Source organism: Macrobrachium nipponense, chromosome 8, assembly GCF_015104395.2.
Source record: "Macrobrachium nipponense isolate FS-2020 chromosome 8, ASM1510439v2, whole genome shotgun sequence".
NCBI lineage: Eukaryota > Metazoa > Arthropoda > Malacostraca > Decapoda > Palaemonidae > Macrobrachium > Macrobrachium nipponense.
This window is the reverse complement of record NC_087203.1, coordinates 3687821-3711369: the sequence shown is the minus strand read 5'-3', so window position 1 is coordinate 3711369 and position 23549 is coordinate 3687821. Positions and strand designations below refer to the sequence as shown.

The window sequence follows — 23549 nt, the reverse complement described above, 5'->3', positions numbered from 1 at the left end:
ATTCTTAGTTTGTTCGAGTCTTTCTTTGGAATGCTGAACAAGCGCCCTTGAAACTTCAAGTTTTTGACTTGTGACACTACCCTTTTTCTAAGTAATTCTCGGGTATACTCTATCAGTTCCGCTGTTGGTCTTTGGTAAAAGGTGTTTGATGGAGGAGGTCCTTGTATCCAACTCCATGCCAGACCTTTGGTCACAATACCTTGTGCCCAGGTGCTGAACCCTCACTGGTGTCGGAAGAGGTACAGTCTCCCTCCTACCTGGGGAGTCTCACTGGTTGGCGGATGGACGGCCACCACGGGCTCCCCGGAAGCCTTTGTCTCAGGTGGAGGCTCTTCCGCCACCTCTGTGTCGGAAGGCTCCTCTGGCACGGCTACCTCTGGCAAACCTATTATACCCTTGAAACCCTTGAGTTTCAAAGGTAGCATTGAAAGCCGGGGAGGCGGAGAAGGAGGTCGAAGCCTGGGGTTGCTGAGACGGTTGGGTCTAAAGCACGAACTGCTGCTGTGGTTGTGCTTTCAACGTTGAGGGTTGGCTCACTTGAGCCACCGGAACCGCGTGGACCAACATTTGTGGTTGGGAGGATTGGAAGGGTTGAAACTTCCTCAACCTCTTCTTTCCTTTAGTATTCGCTCCGGCGGACTCAGGTTTCCTTTTAGGAATGAGTCCCCAGCGAATCTTAAGACTGGCTCACCCTCACTGCTTCTGCCAAGACTTCGTTAACGGCGGAGTCGGGGAAGAGGTTTGCTCCCCAGATGGAGGATTTAATGAGCTTGTTCGGTTCGTGGCGGATGGATGCGTCCGCCAGAACATGCTTCCTACAGTTCCGCCTCGCCACTACAAAGTCATATAGGTCACATTGCACCGTGTGAAGTAGTGACTTTGTTAGAACCTTAAATAAGGACTCATCGGCGTAGATGAGTGACGTCATTTCAGACATGGCGGAGTTGAGGGACCTACTTAGTCTTAGCCTTCCGTCATATTCGGCCTTGACTAAGCTGTCCGGAAGCCTAGGAAGCCGCTCGCTGAATAGTGTGGTACCACAGTCCGGCGCTAGCTTACCCACTGAAAAGGTGGCAGGAGCATCTACCCAACAATCTGCGCTTCCGGGGAGCAGAAGGGAAGGCAAATCTGTCTCCCGGAGCTGTGGCATGGGTTTTTCTTCCATGGCTGCTTGCATCGTTAGCTCAGCCACTTTGGATAGACATGGGGTAGGGGTATCCTCATTTACCGTGAAGATGGTAAAGGGGCTCTTGTGGGCCGTCAACTTGGTATTGACGCATTGCCACTCTGTCAAACTCTGGAGCCAAGCTTGTTGAGCTTGCTCCCTGGGGAAGATGACTGTCTCCCTTGGGATCTTATCTTCCCTTATCATCGCGTCTTCTGTTAGATGGACGTAACCATTGTAAGGAAACTGGAGCCCCGGAGGATGGAACTCTAAGTTTCCAGTCTCTGAGTCCCGCATCCCTCAATCGTGAGCATACCGTCCGCAAACGGTGCGTATGCTGCTGACCTCCAAGGGTTATTATTCTTAAAGGGAGGCAGCTTTGAGGAGTCTGGCATTGGTAGGGGATGAATTGCCTGTCCGGACTGAGGCTGTCCTGTTGCCATCGTGTCACAGATACCCGCCACTAGGGTCTCCAGAGTCATCATCCTCTCCGATAAGGATTGGATGGACTGGCCTGAGGCTTCGAGCGTAGAAGACAGCTGGGAGAACTTCTCCTGGAACTTGGTCTGGACCAAGTTCCCTACCATGTTCCCCACCTGCTGCATCATGTTCGCAGAGAATGCCTCTGGGTCAAAGCTAGGTACCAGGGTCCTAGCTTTCGGAACTCTCATTCTCAACACCTGTTGAGGGGGAGTAGCTTTTGCCGTGTCCGCCTCGGGTTTAGGAGCCAATGGCATAGTGACGCGACTGGTTCCGGACCTTGGCTTAGGCAAGGACTTCTTTACAGCCTTAAAGTCAACCGGGTTTTTTTACTTTAGGGACCACCGATGTTGACTTCGGTCTAACCGACTGAAGCTTCCCGGCGAATCCCTGAAAAGAAGTAGAAGAGAAGGAGGAAGAATGAGATAGGCTTAAGAGCAAGCCTTGAGCCCCTACACTACCTGCCTCATCAACATTCTTACCTTGGCCCTGGTTGTCCACAACCATGGGCTCCTGGTCCAGATCTAAGGCCGCTACATCTCCGACCACCTCCTCGCCGAATCCGTCCTCCGGCGCTGGCGTGGTGTCTGCCTGGATCCTGGCGATGAAGGGGGCCGCTACCACTACCTCCACAGCCGATGACTTCTTTGCTCCGGGGTAGATGAGCGCTGCCATCTCCTCGGAGAGCATTAGGGCTGTCCTTTTTTGGGCACTGCGGCCAAAGCTGCCGACCCAGGCCTTCAGAGTAGCCAACGCCACTTCTTTGACGGCTTGAATACTCTGTAAGAGAAAGTTGCGTCAATTCTTAAAACTAGATACTAACCTTAGCCTAGTATGAATCAACATGATATATTCAATCTGATTCTCATTGTATCATTATCAAGAGTGATACATACCGACTCGTAGGTGAACTCGTTCACCAGTCCGTAGCAGACCTCACATCCTTCGTGGTGCCATACCACCAGGTTCCCCACCTGGACCGCACACCCAGCGTGGGTCCAGCATACTACATGCCCACAGGGCTCTTGGAGGACGGCAGTGTACCCCGTCTCCAGATAACGCAAGATCTGTAAGTTGAATGATACATGAGTATCACTATTTAGACCCACCGGAGATGTGTCCGGTGGGGCATGCATTATACTACAGTCATCGGAGGTGACTCCGGTGAAAGAATATTTTTTACCACTAGGGTATCATGCATCCTTGTTCTCACCAACTCCAGGGTCCAACTCTTGTTCTTGTCATGCCATCAAGTATAGGCCTGTTGGAACGAGGCAGGGTAAGGAAAAAACCTGTCCTGACTCCGTTGGCACCGGAGACGTATAATCTAGTGAAATAAGATTGAGTCTCAAGCCCATTCTCTATTCCTCTAGGGTGAGGGATGGAAATGACAATCCAAGACAACTGAACAAGGCCGAGGGGCTAGCGTTAACAAGGTACTTTGGTTTTAAATACCCGGCGGAGTAGTATGTCCGCCGTAGTAAACAACCTGAAGTATGGTAAGATAAGGTATCTTACTTAGTTAATACTATTATGTATATGTATCTATAAACGTATATATCAATATGTGTACATATATATGTGTGTTATGCATAACTAACTGATCCAACCGAAGTGGATCGTTACCCATCCCATGTCTAAATACACTTAGCTATCCCGACTCTGGGTCCGGCTTCATGGGAACAGAACAGGGGATTGGTAAAACCTTGGCCTGTATCTGGTCAGTAAGGTATCAGAGCTATTCGCATAGCCAATACAGTAGTACCTCGAGATACGAAAGGCTCAACTTACGAAAAATCCAAGTTACGAAAGCAAAGACGAAAAATTTTACTGCTCTACATACGAAAAGTTTTCAAGATACGAAAGGTTTCTGAAAGTCCGAGATTCGCCCCATAACAATTTTGAAACTCGCGCTGCACGCCGCCATCTTAGTTATAGTAGACTCGCCACCATCCTCCTGCTCTCCCATTGGTTCCTGATGCTAGCCAAGCCATGAGATCCTTCTCTCTAATTGGACAGCATCCCTCCCATCATGCATCTTCTATACATACGTACTACGTGTTAGCGTGCTTTACCTCGGCCACTTCGCACCCGAAACTTTTCCGTACGCAATCGGCATTCGTTCGCTCCAACGATTTTGTTTAGTAACGTAAATTCGTTAGTGATTTCTTTGCAGTACGTACATATTATCGTGTTGTGCTACTTTATCGTGTTGTGAGAACGTAACTTAATTACGTACAGTACATAGAGTCATGGGTCCCAAGAAAGTTGCTGAAGTTCACAGAAAGAAGAGAATGCTTTCTATGGAGACAAAAATGGAGATAATAAAAAAGTATGAAGCTGGCTTGTGGTTGAGTGTGATCGCTAAGGAATACGGCTGAAATCCGTCGACGATAGGCACCATCCTTAAGCAGAAGGAAGCCATCAAAGCAGCTACACCTTCCAAGGGCGTCACTACTTTGTCCAACAAGTGGAGCCATGTGCATAATGAAATGGAAAGGCTGCTTCTTGTATGGATCGAGGACAAAGAAATCGATGGCGATACGATAACCGAGACGGCAATCTGCCAGAAGGCCAGTGCTATTTTCGGCGATTTGATTGCCCAAGCCAAAGACGACGGCGGAGAGGGGACATCAACGGCAACCCCAGAGTTCAAGGCTTCTCATGGGTGGTTCGAAAAATTCCGTAAACGGACTGGCATCCATTCGGTGGTGAAGAAATTGAAATTACGTAAACTATAAAAAAGTAAAACGAAATGTAAAAATAAAAAAAAGACAAAATAAATTTTATTTTAAGTTTTTTGTAAAGTTAAGTGTTACAGTTTTGTTAATGTGTTTTGTAAAGTTTAGTTTGTTTTTCTGACATTTTTTTATGTGTTTCGTAAAGTTCAGTGTACGTATCTGCCGTTTGTCCTCCTCCTCCTCCTCTGCCGCCACTTTCGGAGATAGCCTCACTCGAAAGGTAAGTTTCGACATTTTACGTTACAGTAATAATATTTCTTGTACACTAATATACACTTTATTTACAGGTTTGGATTTTTATTCTTAATTTAGGTATTGAATGGTCCAAATTGTTGTAGTATTTCATTGTTTATAGGTCAATTTAGCTTTATTATGAAATTTAATGGGGTGTTTTTGGAGGGCTTGGAACGGATTAGCCATTTTACATGTAAAATGTGTTCCAAGATACGAAAAACTCATTATACGAAGGCCGCCTCGGAACGGATTAATTTCGTATCTCGAGGTACTACTGTACCTTGAAGCCGGGGTCCTGGTTCCGCCGGAGCGGGGGACAGGTCTGGTGAAATAAGAACGTGGAAAGGGGACATGACAATGTGGTCCGGAGAGCGCACCGCCCAGACGAGCCAGGTGGCCAAACTAAGGCTCGCCCGGGTAGGGCACCCTTACCACTCATACTGAGCAAGGTGTGGTGAGCCTACCCCCCTCCCCCCCACCGCTCGTACTCCCTACTCCCCCCCACTAGGCAAGAACTCGGGTCGGCTACGTGGCGTAGCGTGAGGCGAGTCCTATACCCCACTGAGGTGGGTGCGTGGGGGAGGGAGGTCGGCTAGAAGGGTGGCTCACATGCAATCAGCTGGAAACCCTCGCAGCCAGGTGTACAACCACGCGGTAGGAAGGATCCAACTGATCGGAGTAGTAGGCCTATAGGCCTACTAACGCATGCCAATAATAAATATCCGTATCCTCGGATCTAACCATAACACACATACATATACTGTCCTAATGCGGGGGAGACATGAAAATAGAAATAAATATGGAACGAGAGAGAAAGCAATGAGTCCTCTCGAGCGGCTGGCCTAAACTTCGGAAATCGAAACGATCTGAACAGGTTGGCCAGGCAGACCAGGGTGGCTCATGGACCGTTATGTATAGGCTACAGGAGGGCCAAGGCTCTCCCGTATGCAGACAAGGTTGTCTTATAGTAGGAACTAATATGTAGCATATAATAAACCTTGGATAGATTATTGGTTGGAATGCCAACCTTAAGATGTAAAATAAGGCCAACAGAAGTAGGCTACGTCCCGAGAGCATGCAGCTCGGTCGGTAGGCTATCCCCCGCGATCGGACAAATTCTTAAATGTCAGCTAAATAATAAAGCATCTACAAATTATATATGTGAGGAACTGCTAAATGAATGATAATCAACTCCAATTAGTATAGGGGATCAATTGGATGCCGATATGAGCGTAACTATATGCGGGTAGCGATCCACGAAATGGCGGCGTGGGAGCGGCAACGCGCAGCTGCCGCTCCCCCATATATAACCAATTTAAACATGTTTATATCGCCCATCGCTACCTTAAATAAGATCAAACATTAATTTCAGTACTCAACTTAGATGCAGTAACTTCCTGACGTTCCATGATGAAAAAGTAAGTATTCCAAAGTGAAAACACAACACAAGGAAAAAAAGTCCATAGTGTCGAGACTTGGAGAAGAGGACAACCAGCATCATCACTAAAGGTACTGTAAGGGAAATTCCATTTCAACCAGGGAATTGTTTTACCTTTGTATTTCATTTCATTTTCCAAGGCGACTTATGCAGTGTTTCATTCCCCTTCGCCATATGGGCTCAATTCTGTAATTACTCCCCTGTGATACTAGTAACAATCTCGTAGTGAATTTAAGCCACGAAGTAGTTTCTGCTGTGCAAATTTCCCAGTCATTTCATTTCCCCCTGAGTGGCCTTTTGATTGATAGAAAACAGTGAGTAAAGTTCGCCCTCGTGTGCCCCTCTACTTGCAGACAAACGCTGTGCCCTGGCTGTGGTAGGACTTGGAATTCCTTCAAGCTTGCAATTTTGCTCCGTTGAGCAAATTTTCCTAAACACGTGGCCGGGCTGCTCCCACCACGTGTTCCGGTGGACTGAAAGAAGTTCACCTACCCTTGTGTTCCTGGACCTCTGTAAATTTATGTAAATACAGTGCTTTTAAAACTAGAGTCCAGCTTTTATGTAAATTCCTCCCTCTTCAGTAAACCTGGCCTTATTCCTGGGAAGTCAATTTTTTCAACCTCTTTTTTCTTTGTTCAAACCCCTTGTTATCATCAAAGGTATATAAAACAAATGGCATTCCAATTGGTAAAATTTACACCTAGCACTGATTACAGTACCACCTACTGAACTTAACATTAGTGTTAACCTACAATGACCCCAGACAAAGTAAGTACATTACAGCACCCCTCAGACAAAATACTCTTGAGGCAATACCAATGACATAAAGTTTCTCCAAAGTTAGGATACCACCTGACAACTTAACCCAATTTCCCAGACACAAGACTTGGCCTACCTTGGCCTACATTTCTAGACATCCTAAAAACCAATTCTCAACATTCCACCTTCACCTCAGCAAACATTTTCTTACTCTGAAACCTTTTGACAAGAATCCTGGGTATAATATACTCTGAGATGCTTTCATTCTTCAGCAGTCCTGCTGCACATGGCATGGTTCTCCCCTGAGAGGAAAAATAAACTCTGTTTTCCTACTTGTAGATTGAACTAGGCCAGCAAAAGGGATCTACAATAGGGTATGCCTTTGATAACAAAGTCAAGAATCATAAAAGTGATTAATGGTCATAAAATTGCTGTTATGACAGCTCCCCTTTTAAATATCTTTAAGCTTGCTTAAACTAACTCATATCCTTACTGTATATTATGGCATAAATCATGCAATGCTATAAGTACCCTTGGTAGTTAGTGTCCTTGGGGCTAGGATGAACAAAAAAAGGACGCTTTGTTATCCCCACTTGGGGTCGTTTTTGTCGGTTGTCCTGCTACCCTTCAGAATAGGGGCCAGTCATACTTTTCATTTTCCAGGCACAAGCAAGATATTCCTCACTTTTAAGTTTGGTGCCACCTTCTAAGCTAAATGGGTGGGCAAAACTCAGTGAATTTTGGTTACATAAGGAAGAATTGTGTAAGGCTTCCATTCAGCCTAGCCCGCAACACACGCAGGCACTACAGTGTCCTCTCAGGGAATTTGGGCCCCCTGAGTGGGACACATGTCTCTCATTCTATGGAGCCTCACTTGTCTCCTGTATGAGCCTCACAGAGAGTGTCAGACAGGGATCTAACCCTTAAGACTTTTCCTCCTTGCCCTGACCTAAGCAAAGAGAGTAGTTGAGCTTCATGGCCTTTCTTTGATGTAAAATACACTGGTACCTCAACATATGAAAGTCCCAGCTTACTAAAAATTCAAGTTACGAAAGCAAATACGAAGATTTATTTGGCTCTACATACAAAAATAATTCAGGTTACAAAATGTTGTTGCTGTAAAGTCCCGAGATTCACCCGGGACCGCCGAGAACAATTTTAAAACTCGCGCGCCGCCAACTGAGTAGACTCGCCACCATCCTCCCACTCTCCCATTAGTTCCTGATGCTAGTCACCGCCATAAGATCCTGCTCTCCTATTGGTCAGCATCTCTCCCATCGTGCTCTACGTAAAGGTGTTCTTCTTCAGCCATTGCTTCGCGCCATCGTTATCGTACGCACATGGAATTCGTTCGTTCACATATATGATTTCGTTTGTTAACGTAAATTCGTGTTAGTGATTTCGTTGTACTACTTTATCGTGTTGTGTGAGAACTTAATTAGTATACTACATAACTTAATTACATACAGTATTAGTCATAGGTCCCAAGAAAGTTGCTGAAGTTCACAGAAAGAAGAGGATGCTTTCTATGCTGACAAAAATGGAAATAATTAAAAAGTATGAAGCTGGCATGCGGTTGAGTGTGATCGCTAAGGAATACGGCCGAAATCCGTCGACGATAGGCACCATCCTTAAGCAGAAGGAAGCCATCAAAGCAGCTACACCTTCCAAGGGCGTGACTATTTTGTCCAACAAGAGGAGCCACTTGCATGATGAGATGGAGAGGCTGCTTCTTCTATGGATTGAGGACAAAGAAATCGCTGGCAATACGATAACCAAGACGGCAATCTGCCAGAAGGCCAGCGCTATTTTCGGCGATTTGATTGCTCAGGCCGAAGACGACAGAGGAGAAGGGACATCGACAGCAACCCCAGACTTCAAGGCTTCTCGGGGGTGGTTTGATAAATTCCGTAAACGGACTGGCATCCATTCTGTGGTGAAGAAATTGAAATTTTGTAAAAAACGTAAAGTATAAAAAAGTAAAAAAAAAATGTAAAAAAAAAAAAAAAAAAAAAAAAAATTTAATTTTAAGTTTTATGTAAAGTTAAGTGTTAACATTTTGTGCCATTTGTTAATGTGTTTCGTACAGTTTAGTGTTAATGTTTCCTGATATTTTTTAATGTGTTTCGTAAAGTTAAGTGTACGTACAAGTTTTCTGCCATTTGTCCTCCTCCTCTGTTGTCACTTTTGGAGATCGCCTCACTCGAAAGGTAAGGTTCCACATTTTACTACATACATACGTATGTACGTACAGTATTTCTTGTATACCATGTACATTAATGCACTTTATTTACAGGTATGTAGTACATATTAGTAGTATATATGTAGTTTCAGTTAGGTATTGAATGGTCCAAATTGTTGTATTTCATTGTTTATTGGTCAATTTAGCTTTATTATACAATTTTCTGGGGAGTTTTTGTAGGGCTTGGAACGAATTAGGCAATTTACATGTAAAATGCGGTTCAAGATACGAAAAATTCAGGTTACGAAGGCCACCTCGGAACGGATTAATTTCGTATCCTGAGGTACCACTGTACTTAAAGGGATGGGAAGCAGTTTCACTTGAATTTCTGCAGGACTTCATAGCAAAGACTCATAACCTGTAGGTCCCTGATGCTAGGTGTGAGTCCTTGATCCCTTCCCTGGAGGACTTCATAGATAGTGATCCAATCAAGATGCTACTGTGACCTGTTAGTGTTGCAGTATTACCTACGGAGGACTCAACATCTCAGACCTGAGTGTCAGCGACTGTTAGTACTGGCAGGGCCAAGAAAGAGGTGTCCAAGAACACAACCTTTTTTGTGGCTCCATGAGATGGTCAAGCAGGCATATGACTCATCTAGCAAGGAAAGCTAGTGTACAGTCTGACTGTGGCATCCAGGAAGAACCAGTCAGTTCAGCAAGTGTTATATACAGGGGTTTGGTCATGGCAGACCATTTTCACCTCCTTTTACCTGCGGGACAATGCCTACAAGTCTTTGGACATGTTTTTCTTGGGTTCTGTGGTGACTGCTTAACAAGGTTGGCTATTGCAGCTCTCCTAAGGTGACAGATAGCACCTCTTTTAAGATATTTGGTGAGTGAGGGTATGTCTGACTGGTCCCCCACTTTCTCTCTCCCTTCTCTCATTTAGGGCAGAGAGTTGGAGTGCTGGCAGAGTACATGCTGGACATGCAAGCTGTGCAGGTAAGGTACACAATGAGGTACCAGTCCGTAATTAATTTGTTTTTAGTTTTAGGATGCATGGCCACTCTTTCTCTTGAGAAGGAGAGAAAGGGACAGAGAGCAACAAACCTGTTGGTTACAATATCCAAAGCTCTGACATTTTACAGGTACAAGTCTCTGACATTTTACTCTTTTTCCAGTCTTATCAAGTAATCACCCCTCTCATCTATTACCTGGACCAAAAGGCAAAGTGGAGAGCAGACCGACAGGTTGCTGGACTTATCCCTACCCATTGATAGATAATGGCCTTGTCAGTAAGTTTTTATTGGCTGTTCTGGTTAGCATTTGCAAGCTTATCCTAATATAAAGAACTTCAGGTTTGTATGTTATGAAAAATACAAATTACAGTACTTTTAAAATATGCTCTTTTTTTTACCTCAGTGACATTTCCTTGTTGTGGCACCAATGTGTAATTTGATGTTAATCATTTTCTGTTTGTCAGTTAAAGATGAAACCGTTGATAAATGACAGGAGTGAGTATGAACACCTGTAAGCTTGAGAAATGTTGGTGCTGCTGGCATTGCTGCTATGTGTCTGTCTGCAGCCACAGATTATTCATTCAGTATGCATTAATTCAACCTTTGTATTTATGTACAGAAATGCACTCTCCCTGCATGTTCTTGAAGAGCTACATGAAGCTGTAAACAAGGAAAATCCATCCCTTAGATGCATAGTGTTAGGAGCAGAGGGGAAGGTCTTCTCAGCTGGACATAATTTGAAGGAATTGGTAAGCATAAGTGTTACCTTTTCAGTAATGATGCAGTTTGATTTCTGTGGAAGGCAAATTTGAAGTGTTGTGCTTATGCAAAGTATGAAATTTATTAGATAAATGATAAATTCATGATTTACTGGTAGTACAGAGACTAAAATCGTGAATTATCAAATGTAGGTTTTTGAAGCATATCTTGTTAAAGGATGCATCATTTGGAGCTACAAGCATACAAGTGAGTTTGGTCTGGATGGGAGTCTTTTGGCATGTCATTCTTTTCCTTTCCTGCTTCTCATTTGTGTTCCTCTCCCTGACTTGCTTTTATCCCCCTCCCCCCTAAAATATATGGTTTGCAATAGGCCTTTTGGATTGAATTGTGTGGAAATTTTCCCATTAGGTGATTTTCCTGTCATGATGAAGAGAAATTATCTTGGATAGTATATGAAAGTTGATTATTGAGACTATAGATGGGAGGGATTTGATGGAAATGTAAAAAATTCAATCAATGATATTTAAACTTGAGGAGTGTTAATATAGTTAGTCACGATGAACTCTTGTGAAAATTTTCCCAAGAATGTTATTTAGATAGTATAGGTTTACGATATCTTATCTGTAATTCTAATTATAACTGAAAAGCTCTAAAATTCTAAATATGTATTTTGCTTGGAGGAATAATGGAAGGAGAAGCCAGTTTACCATGTGGCAGCCATGCCCAGGACTGGCAAAAGAGAGACCACACCACAAGGATTAATAGAAACGCTTCAGTTACTTTTCCCATCTTTTATTTCCATAATGTGTCTTTTCATGGCATAAATGGAGGCAAAAAGTGTTAGACATTTTATCATTGTTTTAAAGAACATAGTTAATTATTTTATCGTACATAATACCTTACTTTATTACTCAGAAATACAATACAAATTTTTCATAATCTTATATACATATAATCTATTACTGGCACAAATTTAAAGCTATTCTCTTTATGTCTGCTTATTCCTTAGTCCTTACTGTTTGTTATCGCCTACTATTAGGAATTATTGACCGCTAAAATGAATTACCTTAGTATATATCTTTTGACACTTTCCTGTGACCTGCGATTGAAGTTTAGTAATACGTAATCTGCTTACCAGCATAATTATATCTCTTGCAAATATTTTTCAGTTATTGCTTTAATCAATAAGTGCAAGTGATTGTCCAATGGTTGAGTATCATACATGTGATAATTGAACTCTAAAAATATTGTTTTGCCTCTGTAAGCTGCCAATACTGAACTAACTAATTTATGGAAGTTAACTCTCCCCAGTGTTTTGTTGCAGGACAACATTTCCGTCATATTTTTTTCACATGTATTGCATATATCAATAACATCATTTGATGGATACACCAATTTTCCTTTGGTTTTTAATCTGATGAGGGTGTGACGAAAATTAGCGTCTGTTAACGTTAATGCATCAATGCAGACTTCACGATGTAAAGACTTTTTTAACTTAAAAACAAAAAAGTCTGTAATATAAGCTACTATTTTATTTGAACATTTTGACAAGTGGTAATGGTTTGGAATATAATCATAATCAATTTCCTTGTCATCTGAATATGCTTCTTGAACATCTAAAATTCGATGTCTTGAAGCAGAAGCATTTATATTCTTTATGCTGCTTGAAGCAGTTAATATGGTCACCGACTCTAATGGCAAGCAGTTGCCACGAATGGTATCCATTAAGTGATTATGTACAAGTAGCCTCTTGTAAGTAGCAGAGAATTGTCTCGCTGTTGGATTATCATAATGACCTCCCATACTTCTTACTTGACCAAAGAATAGTTCAATATGATCCTGACTGAATTTGTAGGTCATCAAAAATTGTAAAGGCCCATCATCTGATGCAATACAATTTTCTCACAGAATCTGAAGACTTTGTATGCAATAGAGAAAGCCAATGAAACCAGTTTTTCTTTTTGATTTTAAGATGTCTTTACCATCCTGAAGTCTCAAAGATCTGATATAAGTTTCTGCTTTTATTAGAAAATCTTTAATATCACTTGCATTATTCTTCTGAATTGGGCTTTTAAATCCTTTGGCATTTATATTTCGAGAATTCAATATGTCAAATAAGGTGTTCAATACCATAATGAATTCAATATGTAGTAGCTTCACTTCCCTCAAATTCACTTATTTTTTCATCAGGGCAGAATTTTTAAAGAAGTTGCAACAGACTCACTAAGGAGCTGTGTCGCTAACTTAATGTTCATCTTTTTTTCATCCATGCAACATGAGCAGCCCTGAGCTAAATACCTAAGTGCAGTTCCTCCTTTTCTTGGAGTCTGTACAAATGTTCTATGTACTCCCATTTCACATAATTTCCATTCTTATCAATCAACATTTTTATATCTCCAAAACAATTTCTAACAAGTTTTTTCATGTGACATGGATCTAGAAGTACACATATTGGTTTCTGTGTTACAGGATGATTAAAAGCCAATACTATGGTGTCGTTTTCAAAGGTGCAGCCAAGATTCATTATCATAGATTTGAAGATGTCCCATCACAAGTAAGAGATACTGGCATTGTGTATGAATAAGGTTAACTCACTGGAAGATGTTGTCATGACTAGTGCTTCAATTAAACTAAAAACAATTGAGTGACACCTTAGTCATCGCGAGGTCGCGCACCTATGGTCGACCCCTTAACGGTCGACCCAGGGATTCAGTTGCCAGTCCCAATATGGTGGCCAGCGGCCTGAGTGGCTTCACCTATCCCGCAGCAAGGCGTCTCCTCCCATTATTCCTCCAAGGTATTTTTGGAGAAAAGTAATAATTTTAAAAAATTGAACAGTCCAACTATGCTTATATAACACTGATTTATTTAAAAGCTGTTTTGCTTGTATCCAGTTACAGTATATTGCATGTACAGTTTACCCCCGTATTCATGGGAGATGGGTACCATGTCCCTCCCACAAATAACTCTTCTTCTTCTTCTTCCCAGCATGTTCCCATTTTTATATGGGGTCGCCGTTTCCATCTATTTCTATCCTGCGCTTCTGCCTCATCAATTCCCTTCTCATGTAAGTCTCCTCTCACACAGTCCTTCCATCTCTTTCTTGGTCTCCCTCTTCTTCTTCCTTGCACCTCCACCCCCATAGTATGTCTCCCACCGTGGTCCTCATCTCTCCTCAACAGGTGTCCATACCATCTCAGCCTCCCCTCCTGCACTTTCTTTGATACTTCCACCACCTTAGTCGACCTCCTTATGTAGTCATTTCTGATCCTATCCTCTCTTGTCACCCCAGACATCCACCTAAGCATTCTCATTTCTGCCACATCCATCTTCTTCTGCTCTGTTTTTCTCATGCTTGCTGTTTCCGTACCATACAGCATTGCTGTTCTTACCACCGTCTTATGAAATTTTCCTTTTAACCTAAGCGGCACTCTTTTGTCACAAAGAACTCCAGAGGCTGCTCTCCAGTTGTTCCAGCCTGCCTGTACCCGATGTTTTACTTCTTCTTCCATACTTCCTCCAGCGTTAACAAAAGATCCCAAATACTTAAACTTATTAACTCTCCTTATTTGCTCTCCACCAAGCTGAATACTTTCTCTATCATCCCCCTCAGTGGTGGTACACATATATTCTGTCTTAGATCTACTTATTCTCATTCCTCTGTCCTCCAGTACTTGTCTCCATCTTTCCAATTTCACTTCCAGATCTTCCCTGCTCTCTGCACACAGAACAATATCATCCGCTTACAATATGTTCCATGGTATTGTCTCCCTTACTTCCTCCATTATATCATCCATCACTATGTTAAAGATAAATGGGCTCAGAGCCGACCCCTGGTGTAATCCTACTCTCACCTCAAAACCTTCTGTCTCCCCAACACTGCTCCTCACTCTGGTAAATACATTCCGTTACATCTCTTGTATCAATCGCACATACTTCTCTGGCACTATCTTCTCCCTCAGACTCCTCCATACCTCTTGTCTCGGGACTCGGTCATAAGCCTTTTCCAGGTCAATGAATACCATATGTCCCTTTGTCTTTCCCCGAATTTCTCCATTATTTGCCTCAGACAAAATATACCATCTGTTGTTCCCCTTCTCTTCATAAATCCCATCTGCTCTTTACCTATTCGTACTTCTTCTCTCAGTCTAGCATCTATCATCCTTTCCAGTATCTTCAAAGTGTGGGACATCAATTTAATGCCCCTATAATTACCACACTCTTGGACATCGCCTTTCCCTTTAAAAATTGGGATCAATATACTCCCACGCCACTCATTTGGTATCTTTTCCTGTTCAAGGATCTTTATCATAAGATCGTACAGTATATCCACTCCTTCATCTCCTAATGCTTTCCATGCCTCCACCGGAATCATGTCTGGTCCGGTTGCCTTCCCATTCTTCATCTTCTTCATTGCATTTAGTACCACAAATAACTAAAATCCTCAAATATTTGAACCCCCCCCCCCATAAAAATGCCTAGAACTGCCTATTTTCATAGTTAAAAAAAAAAATAAAAATGTTTATACCTGAGTAGTACAGGCAGTCCCCGGGTTACGACGGGGGTTCCGTTCTTGAGACGCGTCGTAAGCCGAAAATCGTCGTAAGCCGGAACGACGCTTGGAAATGTCTTAACTAATAAAAAGTTATAAAACCTTATTTGTAATCCTTTGGTTACACTACATGTTGTTTCCTGTAGTTTTATGTACAACCTGGAGTTATTTTCATAAAAGAATGCTGGTTCTTGAAGGTAAAAACTATTGTAATCCTCTGGTGACACTACATTCTTGAAGTTTTTTATGTTCAACCTGGAGTGATTTTGCCAAATCTTGAGGGCTACAAGAACAGCTGATTACTATTTACGTATCATATAGACTAATTAAAGTAAACGTATCTTTAATAGGCTTATATATTAGTATCAACAAAACATTTCCTGCCATGAGTCAGAGGCCGTTTACTGAAACGAACACTTCTCTCGTCCTATCTGTTCAGAAAATAAACGTTACGTCAATCCCCGAGACCATTGTTTGCCGCCAAGGACGTCTCTCTCATCTCTCTCGCTCTCTCTCTCTCTCTCTCCTCCTCTCTCTCTCTTCCTTCTTCCCCTTCCTTTTACTCCCCTTTTTTTTTTCTCTCTCTCTCTCTGATCAAATTACACTGGAACCTTGACATACGATTGCCCTAATATACAAATGTTTTGAGATACAACAAAAAATTTGCGAAAATATAAGCTTTGATATACAACGAAATATTTGAGATACGATTTTGCGACGAGTGTTAGTTGTATAGGCGACCGATAAATGGCGTTCAGTCTGTTTGTTTGTTGGTGCTGCATGTTAACACGTCGTTGTTTAGTTTGTTGTATTTGCGCCTATTTTTAGTGTTATTTTGTCTATTTTATTATTAACCATGGGTCTCAAAGCTAAAGACAAAGCAGGTGATAAGAAAAACCCAAGAAAATGATTTCGATGGAAGCAAAACATGAAATTATAGCAAAGCATGAACGTGGCGTTCGTATCGTCGATTTGGCAAACGAGTATGGTCGAAATCCTTCTACAATATCCACGATCATCAAGCAGAAGGAAGCTATAAAAACCTTCCAAAGGCATCACCATTATTTCTAAACTACGAACTGATTAAAAAAATAAATAAAAATTAGTTTAGCAATGTTATTTCATTTGTGTTTATTACGTAGTTATTAGTGTACATACGTAAATAAAAAGAGAACAAATCGTTCCCTGCCACCCTTCCCTACCTCCTCCCCCTGCTGGCCTCACGTCATCTTTCGTTGTGGCAAGTAAAATTCCTTTCTTTTTTTTTTAATTGATTTTATTAACATTTATTATCATTTATCACATTGCTATGTTATTTTATCATTATGTGTGTTATTACTCGTTTATTTGTGTATAAATTGTGTATATTATATGTAATTTAGCTGTGTTTAGGTGTGGTTTCCTACCGCTAGAATGGATTAATACATATTACATTATTTTTAATAGGAAAAAAATGCTTTGAGAAACAACTGTTTTGATATACGACGATGGTAACGGAACAAATTAAATTCGTATGTCAAGGTTCCAGTTACTGGATAATGTCTCTCTTTGGATACTTCGATTTTGCCAAATCTTGAGGGCTACAAGAACAGTTGATTACTATTTACGTATCATATAGACTAATTAAAGTAAACGTATCTTTAAATAGGCTTATATTATTAGTATCAACAAAACATTTACTGGCATGAGTCAGAGGCCGTTTAATGAAACGAACACTTCTCTGTCCTTAACTCGGAGCGTCGGAAGACGCCTCTCTCTCTCTCTCTCTCTCTCTCTCTCTCTCTCTCTCTCGTCTCTCTCTCTCTCTCTCTGATCAAATTACTGGATAATGTCTCTTTGGATACTTGGAATTTGTTATTATTACTGGAAACGAGCAATGATTTTTTCATTATTTGCGCTTTTGGACTGTTATATGTAAACTTTGTGCACCGCAAGCTAGTATGTATTCATTCACTCGGAAACTAGTTCCACATATGAGGCGTCACTAAAAAACATAGAAAAAATACGACATAAAAAGTGTCGAAAATCATCATAACCTCAAAATTTTTGTTGTAATCTAACCAGACACTTATTTTTACTAATATACTGTGCTAAACTATAAAGGATTTTTATCATAGTATGCGTTTTTTAAAAGCGTCGTTAACTCGGAGCGTCGGAAGCGTCAGCGTCGTAACCTCGGAACAAGCGTCGTAACCCAGGATGGATTTTTCCATTGAATATTTAAGAAAAAGCGTCGTAACCTCGGAACGTCGTAAGCCGGAACCGTCGTAACCCGGGGACAGCCCTGTATTTTGATATTTTTATCACAAAAAGTACATTTAATCACGAAAATATCTGAAAATACCTTATTTTTTTAATGAATATTTTTGACGACAGCTGTAAAACCGATTCGCCTCTGAGAGATTGTGCCGTTAAACCCGGCTGCCTGTGTGTGTGCGTGTATATATATATATATATATATATATATATATATATATATATATATATTGTTCAAGATTTAAGCAGAACCAAGGAAAGAAACAGTGTTTTACCCAAGTTTAAGGTATCTATACGAGTTGCCCCTTCGACTTTGGAGGAATCCATTCTCCTTTTTCTTTTGAAAAGCTATCCTCTTCTCCCATTGGTGCTTGGAATTATCCCCTACAGGCACAGTAAGAGGAGCTATCCAGGAGAAAGCTTTAAAAGGCCTTGAATCCAGGAGAGAACTCTCAGAAGACGAGACCTCGGCGAGGTCAAACCACTGGCCCCTTACCAGACGCTGCTGCCCCCCCTCCCCTCCTGGGCCTGGCTTCCCATGCTTTGGGAAGCCCAAGTATATTTTTAAAAGTCCATAGTGTCGAGACTTAGAGAAGAGGACAACCAGCATCATCACTAAAGGTACTGTAAGGGAAATTCCATTTCAACCAGGGAATTGTTTTACCTTTGTCTGTATTTCATTTCATTTTCCAAGGCGACTTATGCAGTGTTTCATTCCCCTTCGCCATATGGGCTCAATTCTGTAATTACTCCCCTGTGATACTAGTAACAATCTCGTAGTGAATTTAAGCCACGAAGTAGTTTCTGCTGTGCAAATTTCCCAGTCATTTCATTTCCCCCTGAGTGGCCTTTTGATTGAAAGAAAACAGTGAGTAAAGTTCGCCCTCGTGTGCCCCCTGCCTTATGCCTATGCCCCTCTACTTGCAGACAAACGCTGTGCCCTGGCTGTGGTAGGACTTGGAATTCCTTCAAGCTTGCAATTTTGCTCCGTTGAGCAAATTTTCCTAAACACGTGGCCGGGCTGCTCCCACCACGTGTTCCGGTGGACTGAAAGAAGTTCACCTACCCTTGTGTTCCTGGACCTCTGTAAATTTATGTAAATACAGTGCTTTTAAAACTAGAGTCCAGCTTTTATGTAAATTCCTCCCTCTTCAGTAAACCTGGCCTTATTCCTGGGAAGTCTAGTTTTTCAACCTCTTTTTTTTTCTTTGTTCAAACCCCTCGTCCTCTAGTCAAGGCCTAAATTTCCAATGTAAGTGTATTTTTGGGAGGAGACGAGGTAGAATTTTGAATAAGGGCGACCTTGCCTGGATTTCGTAGTAGCTAAGCTAAAAATCACGAAAGAAACGAATCTGAATTCCTTAATATTTTTATGAGCAAGCTAAGGCAAGGTTTCCAAATTCTCCTGAACAGGAATAAGGTAAATTTTATTTTATTTTTTAGTATTTGTGTAGAACTAGTTATTCTAGTTGGGGATATATAAAATCTGACTGCCTTTGTAGCGATAGAAAAGAGACCACGTGTAGGCTGATAAACCCCAGATCGAGAGAGAAATTTTAATGTTATGTGCCATTGCAGGAAGAACAGAGGTTAGGGAGTAAGTTTCAAAACGAAGATATAGGTAATGACCTACTTACGACCTATGCGACATATGTCTGATCGACCTTACGACTATTATTTTCGGCAGAACATGCATACGAACGTACAATACTTTTTCCTGCAGCGTCCGCGCATCTCTCGAAACCCGCGCTCACTCAGTGTTGCCTGTAGGTCGGTACTGAATGCATCTCTCTCTCTGCTGTCTTCATTTTTCAATTGTATTTTTGAATGTTTTCTATATTTTGCACCTGTATTTTGTATTTTTCAACATTAAACAAATTGTACTGTAGCATCCAGTGTTTAAATTAAACCTGACAAAAGTAACAACAGGAAACAGTATGATGCATAGAGAAACGGGTTTGCTATGAACGTAACAATACATAAGACACAATGTCGTGTACGAGATGTTACAAATGGTATAAAAATTCCAAGAAATCATAACTAGGAAATACAATAAGTACCATATATTTCGGCGTATAAGTCGACCCTTTAGCCCCAAAAAATCATGCCAAAATTAGGGGGTCGACTTATTTAACGGTAAAAAAAAGTGAATCTTTATTATTTTGGCATATCAGTACAGGAATCCAGGCTTTACAGTTGGCTAATAAGAATGACAGCCTTGTTGAGGTAACTATGTATGTAAATACCAGTATTAAAAACATTTCACTCTGTAATACGACAATAATAATACATTAGAACATCCATTACCTTAAATAAAATGAAAAAATCAAAGTTAACTTGAAGAAACCCCAATTGCACAGCAAGTGTAAACATTGCGTAGCCATTTGTAGTACAGTAATTGAGAAGGATGCGTTCACTGACAGTTTTGTATTTACCAGGGTATTGTTCAAAAACATTTATGGTATGAAATCTTTATTTATTACTAAATAAAATAAAAAAAATTTGTATTTAATAGTAAATATGTATTTAAAATCCTTCAAAATTACTTGTCATCGTCACTTGAATTAAACAATTCATCAAACAAATTATCATTCACGGTTTCATCAGGATCCCAGTTTGAATCTGGTGAATCATCTGCAGGTTCATTTTCCCTCAAATGAGCCTGTTTATGCCATAGAAGAACCAATGGTCAAGGAATATTCCAACATAATAATAAAATACCAGCACGTCGTTTTAACAACCCAATCAAAACATTAACTTGAGTGGCAGTTTGTACATACATATATACATAGGCTGTTATGCAGAGTTACTTAGCGCTTTGTTTGTTTACATTACACTCGAGTAACGTATCTTTCGTTTCGTCATTTCTAATCATATTTGCCGGTATATTCATCTTTTATATATTACGCAGATTTGTTAATATACCGAGTATATTACCTGTATTTCTTATGATAAGTAGAGCAACATATGTACCGTAATATCATTCAGGTTATTTTATATGATACGTTTTACCCTGCTGCTTATTTTGAGCATACGGCTGGCCTAACATTTTATAGGTCGACTAATATACCCGATATTAGTTAAAATCATAAAAATTTACTCAGAATTGGGGGGTCGAATTATCTTCCGGTCGACTTATACGCCGAAATATATGGTAAATTAACTAAAAAAAGGATGAATTTTTAATGAACATGACAAACGAAGCATTATGAAACAGTATGATGCGTGGAGAAACAGTTTGGACAAACGTTTGGCGAATGTAACAGTACGTAGAGAGACGTTACAAATGGTATAAAAATTCCAAGAAATCATAACTAGGAAATACAATAAGTAAATTAACTAAAAAAAGGAATTTTTATATGAACGTGACAAACGAAGCATTATGAAACAGTATGATGCGTGGAGAAACAGTTTGGACAAACGTTTGGCGAATGTAACAGCAAGGAGTAGTAATGTCGTGTAGAGAGACGATACAAATGGTATAAAAATATAAAAATAATCATAACTATGAAATACAATGAAGTCTAAAGAAAACAAAGATAACAAAATAAATTAACTAAAGAAAATGTTGAACCTACAAACGTAGCAATATGAAACAGTGTGATGTGTGGAGAACGGGTAAGTCTGACAACTTTGACAAACGTTAACAGTAAGGCATAGTAATGACATGTGTACATACGTAGGTGTGAGATGTTACACATGCTACAAAAATGTAAAGAAATCATAACTAGGAAATATAATACACATTCTACAGAAAAAGACAGCAAAATAAATTAGCTAAAGAAGGGGTTGAATTTTTACATATATGAACTTGTGAAAGGGTATCGTAAAGTACTATCGTAATATATGACAATAACAATATGCACTAAGAATGGTAATACAATGGTTTTAATGATAATGAACTTTAAATAATAATGAATTATGACTTAAATATGATAATTAAGAAAATGTTGATAAAATATGACTTTCAGATGATGTCAACATCATTACACAATATGTATATGTACGATAAACTCTACGGTAATTTAGCAGATATCGACTTGCGTCCAAATCATGTTACAACTGGTTTTGCAGAACCAATTGCGGTTGTAAGTAGGTCATTACCTGTATCATGAATTGGTAGTTAATCACGAATCCCGCGTTGTAAAGGTATTTTCATGTGTTATTTTTTTATGTGAAACAACGTGCGCTAGCTAGTTCTCTCTCTCTCTCTCTCTCTCTCTCTCTCTCGCTGGCGAATCTCGCGTGTCCAACCGAGGCTCGGCCGAGCAGGGTCCCCCCCTTACTCTACTGGGGAGAACGGCAGGGAGCCGACCCGCTTGCCAAGAGCCCTCCAGCTGCCTCCTCTGTCCCCCTCGAGAGAGGGAGGGAAGGGAGGATGCTCGGATCGGCTGCCTGAGACAGCGTGAGCGAGCATACCTCCCCCCAAGGTTGGGGGAGAGGGGCTGGAAGGACCGACGCGGGGTGGCTCATACGCGGTCGCCTGGAACTCTCTCGGCCGGTGGTTAACCACGCGATGAGAAAGGCCAGGCGATCAGAGGAGGCCTATAGGCCAGCCAAAGCCGTCTCAATGAACATGAGAAATACAAAATAAACATCCTATCCTAACACAGGGGGAAAAGGAAGAAAATTTTAGATGGTAGAGAAAGAGAAATGTCCTGGAGAAGCTGGGTCGAGCCAACCGAGAAGGATGGACGAGCCTGGCGACTCCGAGCAGCTAGCCTATATGCCGTGATGAAAAAACGCGGGGCAGGCGACCAGGGTGGCTCGAGGACAAGGGAGAAGAACCAGAGTCCTTCGAAAGGGTGCCTAACAAAGAGGTAACCTGACAACTAAAATAAACATGCATGCATGAAATTCTAAGCTGAAAGGAAACGATGTAGGCTACGAGCTGAGTGTGAGCTCGGATAACATCCCCCGTGTGGATAAAGAATAAAACGTCCATAAACGCTTCATCGAAATCATAAGAATGTACTGCTAAACAAGAATCGAGCCCAAACGGTATAGGGGACCAAATGGGGCACGAAACAAAGTAACACGCGGGAGCGAGCTGCGAATGGCGGCGTGGGGACGGTGCCGCATGGGACGCCGTCCATAAAAACCTAAATAAATCGGTTAAACGTGCCCATGGCAGTCCCTAAATGGTGTTAAACATTAATAGCAGTACTTAACTTGGATGCAGTAGAAGCTTGACATTCCATTGCGAATAAAAAAGAATTCCGAAGAGAACACAACATAGAGCAGAAAAACACGTGCGGTGTGGATTGTGCTATCGAAAGGAATGACGTCAGAGGCGCTAGCCATAACGGTAGCGAGTAGTGGGCCTTAGATCGGCTCCTCTGTAGATGAGGGATATTGAAGAAGGATGAATCTAAATGGCAAAGGACCTCTGGTAGTGGTTTCACTCGCCCCAGAAACCATACCGACACCTTAAATAAGGATAGCGAGCCAGAATACTCCGGCATTTCCATATTAGCTTTTTTCTCTGGTATTATAGCAATATTTATACCTTAGAAATGTGTGCTAAAGGGACATTTCACGTAGCAACACAGGCTGAGCCCAGAAAGAGGGTTTAATATTTCAAAAAACACGAAGCAAAACAACTTTCAGTATGGCTACCTTACTCACCTGTATCAGACTAGTCCAGCATATGACTTGTCTATTCCTCTACCTGCCCGTAGGAAGAAGAAAGGAACAAAGAGAAACAAAGAGACCAGCCAACTTACTCATTCTCTCTTCCACACAATCATCATAAGTAAGATACAAACTGCCCTGTGAGGGGCACTGGGTGAATTACTCTTGTTGGGCAGCCACCACAGGACCGAAGGAAAACGTGTCCTAAGACCGGTGGGCAATGTCTTTTAGGTAAAAAGAAGTGAAAGTGGATTGATGCAGCCAGGAGCCAGCGTTCAAAATTCTATGAACAGCAAAATTTTTCTTAAATGCTAGAGAAGAACTTATACCTCTGTCGTCAAGTGCTCTAGCCTGCACAGACTCAGTG

The 23549-nt window shown here is 41.3% G+C and overlaps 1 protein-coding gene across 2 annotated transcripts in view; it reads left to right on the top strand.

Annotated features, from left to right (window-relative positions):
* The window catches only part of LOC135222587 (enoyl-CoA hydratase domain-containing protein 3, mitochondrial-like), a 184799-nt gene that overhangs the window by 79686 nt on the left and 81564 nt on the right, over positions 1–23549 (top strand). For both annotated transcript variants that reach the window (XM_064260661.1, XM_064260660.1), the window contains exon 3: positions 10640–10769. In XM_064260661.1, coding sequence (XP_064116731.1) covers positions 10640–10769 — 130 coding nt within the window. The remainder of the gene's footprint in view (positions 1–10639; positions 10770–23549) is intronic.